The 6,621-nt window shown below is 42.8% G+C and overlaps 1 protein-coding gene across 1 annotated transcript; it reads right to left on the bottom strand.

The window, feature by feature from the left end:
* Positions 1 to 9: 9 nt before the first annotated feature.
* Positions 10 to 1,145, bottom strand: LOC101642653 (protein FAM47E-like; the record flags this gene model as incomplete). The annotated part of the gene is made up of 1 exon (XM_013008617.1): positions 10 to 1,145. A coding segment is annotated over exon 1 (1,136 nt), but the record flags the coding sequence as incomplete, so codon positions are not given.
* Positions 1,146 to 6,621: the final 5,476 nt, after the last annotated feature.

The following is a 6,621-nucleotide window of genomic DNA, read 5'->3' as shown; positions in this document are numbered from 1 at the left end:
TTGTCTAACCTTCTAAAACCGGTGTCCTCATCTTCCTCTGGGGCATTGGGGTCAAGCAGAGGCTCGTCTACTCGTAATTTTTTCCACAGCTTGACAGGCAGGTACCACGCTCCGTACCTCATTTTCACGGGTTCCTTCGGAGGAGCCAACTGCAGTGCTTGCAGCTTTTTCTCGAAGTCTGGTTCGTTCAAGGAGAACCTTGGTTGGTCCTGTCTTGCGGGCCAGTGGACTTTCCTCAAGCTTTTAGGAATTCGGGCTACTTCCTTAATGTGGGATCGTCCAGTGTTTGCTTTCCAGCCAACGAATGGGTCGAACTTTCTCATCATATAATCTTTATCAATGTCCGTACACTCATATGAATGAGCCCACCTGCAGAAGTCAGCAACTGCTCGGGACACGTTTTCTGGAGTCGGAGGGTGCGGCGGTGGCTCCTCCACTTGCTTCATCTCTTTCAGCCACTCGTCCGGATCCGGGATGGGAGCCAGATTGCGAAGGCTCCTGCAGGGCTTTAGCGGACGATCTTTTAGTAGCTCTGCTGGATCCTTCGTTCTTTTCTTGCCGTCCTGACAATAAGCCCAGGTGTCCTTCAGCTCCTTGTCGGGATCTAGCACTTCCAGCACTTTTTCTAAGAGCTCCGCAGGCAATGCATCTTCCAGATCGGGGCAGTCCTCCAAAGGATGTGCCTTTGCCTTCAGACTGGCCTCTGTCTCCTCCACGAAGGCCTTGCGTGCTAGCTGGGCTGCCGAGAGCTTGGAAAACAGGGTTGAGTTTTTGGACGCCTTCTTCTGGCAAGTCTTTGGGGCAGGTGTGGCCTTTGTCCGGTAAATTAAAGGGAAAGGCGCGTCCTTACAACCCCTGGTTATCATCTCACCGCAAGGTGGGCAACCTTTCCTGAAGTCGTCCACCTCCTTTTTGACGAACACCCAATTCTGGCTGTTCAGGTGCGGGGCGAACGTCGGCCCGTCTTTGGACCTTGGCACGTAACGGAAGCTTGGCTTCTCTTTATACCAGGGGTTTCTCTTCGTGCCTGGGGGCAAAGGTTCCAGCTCTGGAAACCGGGACCGTGGCCTCTGGCGGTCCATGGTGGCCCGGACTTTCTGCTGACCAGCTTCAGCTTGTTGTCCAGCAGAGATTCTGGTTACCATGGGACCACCTGACCTTACATCGCTCAGGTTCCTTGACGCTCGGCCCCCCAGGTTCCACGCGTGCAGCCCTGAGCCCAGGGTGACTGCCCGGAACTCTTACTGCACTGCCAACCCTGGGCAGCTTGGGCCGTTTAATTGTCTCTCACACATTGCCATCAAGGGCATGCTGACTCACAGCGACCCTGGAGGATTGGGTAGAATGGGCCCTGTGGGTTCCCACAACGGTAACTCTCTGGGTGAGTAGAAAGCCCCGGTTTTCTTCTTTGTAGCAGCTGGTGATTTCCCACTGCTGACCTTGTGGATCGCAGCTCAACTCGTCACCACTACGCCCCCAGAGCTCTTTTCACTGCAGTGTGTGGTATATGGGTTGACCACACCTTCTCAGGGACGTTTGGGTTTCCAGTTTGAGACTATCTCAAATGCTGTGACCATTTGTGTGCAGATCTGTGTGCCTGCGTTTCGCTTCTCCTGGGTACACAACATGGTCTGATGACTGGGCCAATTGAAAACTATGGTTAAAGTATCAAGAAACTTCAAGCAATGTATGAGAGGAGTTATTCATCATTTTGCCAGTATTTGGTACAGAGGGTCATCTCAATTTTGCCTGTTCTGAGCTCTGGTGACCCAGTGGGTTACAAGTTGTCCTGTTAACCTCAGTGTCATCAGTTAGAAATCACCAGCCACTTTGGGGGAAAAAGACGAGGCTTTCTTTCCCATAAAGAATTATACTGTCAGAAAAACCTATTATAGGGGCAGTCTACCCTGCCCATGGAGTCGATATGAGTCGGAATGGACTCCATGGTATCGCGTTTTGGTTTGGAGTTAGTGTGTAGTTGGCTGGTATCTGATTGTGGTTTTAATTTGCCTTTCCCAAATATTTTTGAGTGTCCTTTTGAATACTTAATTTACATCTTTCTTCTCCTTTGGTGACGTGTCTGTGCAAATTTTAAAGTAAGTTGTTTGATATGATTATGAAGTTTGATTCTTGTGTAATCTGGGTATAAGACAGATATACGATTTTCAAATAGGGTTAAACAATGAGCCAAGAGCTTAGCAAGAAATAAGGGCCTTCCTCATAAAGAAAAGGCAAACATGGACCAAATAGTCTATAAGGGGTTGGGGTGAGGAAGGAATGGTGAAGAATGAGAAAAGGTCATCAAGACTTTCCTCCAAATTCTTCTAAAGGCTCAGGTGTTCATTCAGTGAGGAGGCAATCGATGTTTACTGTCTATTGTGCCAAGCATGTTCTTGCATGGTGGAGTTTAATCCTAACAACAATTATGAATTTACTTATGTTACTTACTGCATGGTATAGATAAGGAAATCAAAGGGGTGAAGTTCACATCATTAAGGGACAAAACTGGGATATTAGCGTTAAGGAAGTATCTTTAGATGTTGAACAGGGAACCAAGATCTTGAGATATGTGTGTATGTAAATAAGGGTTGGGAATGATTATTCAGAGGCAATGCAGTCAGGAGAGACAGGTCCATGGGCTTTAAGAGAAATGTTATAAGGCTGAAAGTTGAGCTTTAGGGATGAGCTCAGTTCCAGGACTGAAGAGTGTCTAAGGTCTATAGTCTTTACACACACACACACCCAGTCTCTATCAGACCAGTAAGCCTAGACTTTTATGATTTTGAGTTTTGATCCAAACTTTTTGTTCTATTCTATTGTGCCAAATATGTTCATACATGATCCTAACAACAATTATGAATTTACTTCTGTTACAACCTACATGTTACAGGTGAGGAAGCTAAGAAGTTGAAGTTCACATGGTTTATAAGGCACAAACAGCTACTAGATTTCAAGAAGTATTTTTTGAGGAAGTAGTTCAGAGAACAGAAGGCTTGAGATATGTTTTACAGTACAAAAGAGACCCTATCTCAAATATAATTTAAGGAGAACATTTATTAAGTCTTAAGAGGCAAAGACACAGCCACATCATCCGGATGAGGATGGCCATTATTTGGAGGTCAAAATGGCATCTGAGGATTCAAGTCAGGATGCCAGTTAAATACGTCATGGAATAAAGGAAACTGTCAGAAATTCATGAGTGATGGCAGATCAATACATCACAGTTACAGATGGAACCACAGAAGCAGGTACCGTACCATGATTGGGACATGTACATTGTTAGATAGAAGGGCTTACAAGGTTGGTCTAGGTCTTCAAACCAAGGCAGTCAGGGTGAGACTAATAGGTCATGACTCATAGCTATGCAGCCATCTGTATTATCTCCAGTATGGTGACCTTCATCAAGGACGAACTGAGGCAAGCCCCGAAGAGTCTACCCCTGGCCTGGCTGGAAAGGGGTGGGGGTAATTTATTTTCCAATGTACTCTGCCTGAGGGCAAGATTATCCACATTCGTGGTTAATCAGAAAGAGTTCAGTGGAGGCCCAATCTATGTGGGTTCTAAGCAAATGGCTGTGAAGTGCTCAGAATTTAAGCACGAATACAAATATTTGTACATATAAAGAAGGGCAAAGAATGGAGGCAAGTGTAGACAGGAGATGGCGGATGAAGAGTCCCTAAGGCCCATAGTCTTGGGTGTTCCCCCAGTTTCTGTCAAACCAGTAAGCCTGGTCTTTCGATTATTTTGAACTTTGATCCATAATTTTTCACCCAGTCTATTCAGAACATCCTTTTGTAATTCCTTTCACAGTGGTCAGCAGTAGTAGTCAGACAGTATCTAATTCTTCTTGTTTCAGTGCCATGGATGTTGGGATTCATGTGGTACATTAGTCTTTTAGACTAATTATGTCCACGTGTCTTTGATTTTTCTTCACTCCTCTTTGTTCCAGATGAGGAGAGATCAATAGATTCACCTTTGGTGACCTCTCCCCAGCATGTAAAACCCTAGTAGCTACTCCCCCAAAGAGGATGCAGAGCACTGTCTTCGTGGCTTTATTATTCCTGAGACTATGGATGTGAGCTCTCGGGTCCAGGCCATTCCCGTAAGTTTTTCTGTTATAGCTAAGAAGTTTTCATAATGTCTTACCTTGCATGTGTACTGTACTCACAGATATATTTATAGCTCATCTAAATATATATCAAGAAACAGCCTCTGTAAAACATAATTGTGGGTATAGTCCCATTTACCTTCCCAGTGTTGTTCTGCTGGAATGTCTACATAGGTATCCATTCATAAAGTGTTACTGTTACTGCCAGATTGGATATGTGACGATATTTACCTTTGCTGCCTTTAACTCAAGCTACATCTAATGACTTCCTTTGTATTGATTATTCTGTGGTGATATCCCCTTTATTGTATATTGCCTTTCCCTTCACTCAAGCTAATATATGCCTACCCTCCAGTTAGTGATTTATGCTCCTTACGCATACCACCCCTGGTAACCTTCAAAGAATGATTTCCTATGTGCAAACATTTTCTTGACTTTTTATAGTATTCTTCATTCAAAATTTTCCTTTTGCAATGGATTCATTTCACTCAGCACAATGTGCTCTAATTCCATCCAAGTTATCAGGTGTTTCAAAGATGGCTCATTCTTTGCTATAGCATAGTATTCCATTGTATGCATCTATCATCGTTAGCTTACCTGTGAATCCATTGATGGACACTTAGGTTGTTTACATATTTTACTATTATGAATAATACCATGGTGAATGTGGATTATACATATGTATCTATTTATATCACTGATTTTATTTCTCTAGGATATATACCTAGTAGTAGGATTAGTGGATCATATGATATCTCTGTTTCTAACTTTTAAAGTCCCATATCATTTTCCACAGTGGTTGCTTCATTATAGTCCTTCCAACTGTACCTGAGGTTTCCAATCCCTTGCTAGCATTTGCGTTCTGTTTTCTTGTTAATTTTGCTATAATAAAGCTATAGAGCCCCAGTGGTGTAGTGATTACACTTTGGGCTGTACAAGGTCAGCAGTATAAAATTACCAAGCAGCTCCTGGAGAGAAAGACAGGCTTTCTACACCCATAACCCATAAAAGTTATAGTTTCAGTTCACCTTAGAGACACAATTGTCATTTTATGTTGGAAAAGATATCAATCATCCACCCTGGGGGATCATTCCACTGCCATCAAGCCAATGCTGAACTCATAGCAACCCTATCAGGCAAGGCACAACTGCCCCTGTGAGTCTCTGAGCCTGCATATTTTCATGAGAGTAGAAAGACTCATGCTTCCATGTGGAGCTGGCTGGTGGTTTCAAATTGCTGACCTTGCAGCTAGCAGCCCAATGTGTAACTACTGCACATTGACACTGTCATTAGTCTCTACAGGGAGCCAGAAACATAAACCATAGATGCACGAATCGATTTTGGGCTTGCACGTAATTCTTGCCTCTATCTAAGAACAATTAGTTCTTATGACATGGCCCTGCTTGATACTTGCCTCCATGAAGAAATCAATGAAGATAAGGGTGCTATAGCAAACTGTGGTGAAGAAAATAGATACTGTTTGGTTTTCAGAAAGAATAGCATCTGGAGTCTTAAAGGCTTGTTTTCAAACAAGTTTTCTAAGTCCACATGGAAGAAGCACATCAGCCTGTGTAATCTAAGGATTATAAAGAATATATTATCCAAATCTAAAGGAGAGAATGGTATCAGAGCTTAAATTGTTAACACCTGGTTTATACAAAGCCATGAATGAGAGTGGTAACCCAAAATCCATTTGCAGGTTCCACACATGGATTAAGCCTCTGGTGAATTCCCTCTGATCATAGTTGAGGAATGTAAATAGGCCTGTTATCAGACAGGGGATATTGTAAAGTCAATGGTGGTAGTTAGGTTAAAATGTAATAATATCTTATCATTTGATCTCCCTTTTGACCCATTTTAAAGCTGTTTCAGTTTTAAAAAGGTGGGGGGAGGGAGGGTGGAATACACGTGGATCAAACCCCTGATGAATCGCCTCTGGCTCTGGACCAGGGATATCAATAGTATTGCTGTCATGCAGAATGCATTGGAAAGTGGATTGTTACAGATGCTGTTAAGTTAAAATTTAGCACTCCATCATTTGAGCTCCCTTATGATCCATTTAAATCTGTTCAAATTTTTAATGTTTTCTGTCTTCTTTTTGATTGAGGTCTTTTATCTGTTTTACTTATTGTTGTTAAATTTGTTTGTTAGTTTTCATGTGTTTCAGTATATGAAATCCAGGATAGATACATCTACAGATACAGTAACTGGATTAATGGTTCCTTGATGGTATGGTGGGTGGGGGTGGTGTGGTGGTGGCAGGAATGGGGAGCTAATAAGGATGAGTACAACAATGAAGAAAATGTTTAAAACTGATTGTGATGATGACTGTACAATTCTTGATGGGATTGAATTATTGAATTGTAAGATATGTGAATTATCTGCCAATGAAACTTCTAGGAAAAGTAATGAGTTACAGTCTTTGAAACTCACAGGGGCAGTTCTACTCTGCCTATAGGACCTCTATGGATTGGCATTGGCTCTATGAAAGCGAGTTTGGTTCAGTTTATATT

This window comes from Echinops telfairi, unplaced genomic scaffold, assembly GCF_000313985.2.
Source record: "Echinops telfairi isolate 266 unplaced genomic scaffold, ASM31398v2 ScPeMD7_7478;HRSCAF=8516, whole genome shotgun sequence".
NCBI lineage: Eukaryota > Metazoa > Chordata > Mammalia > Afrosoricida > Tenrecidae > Echinops > Echinops telfairi.
This window is presented reverse-complemented; position numbering and strand designations above follow the sequence as displayed.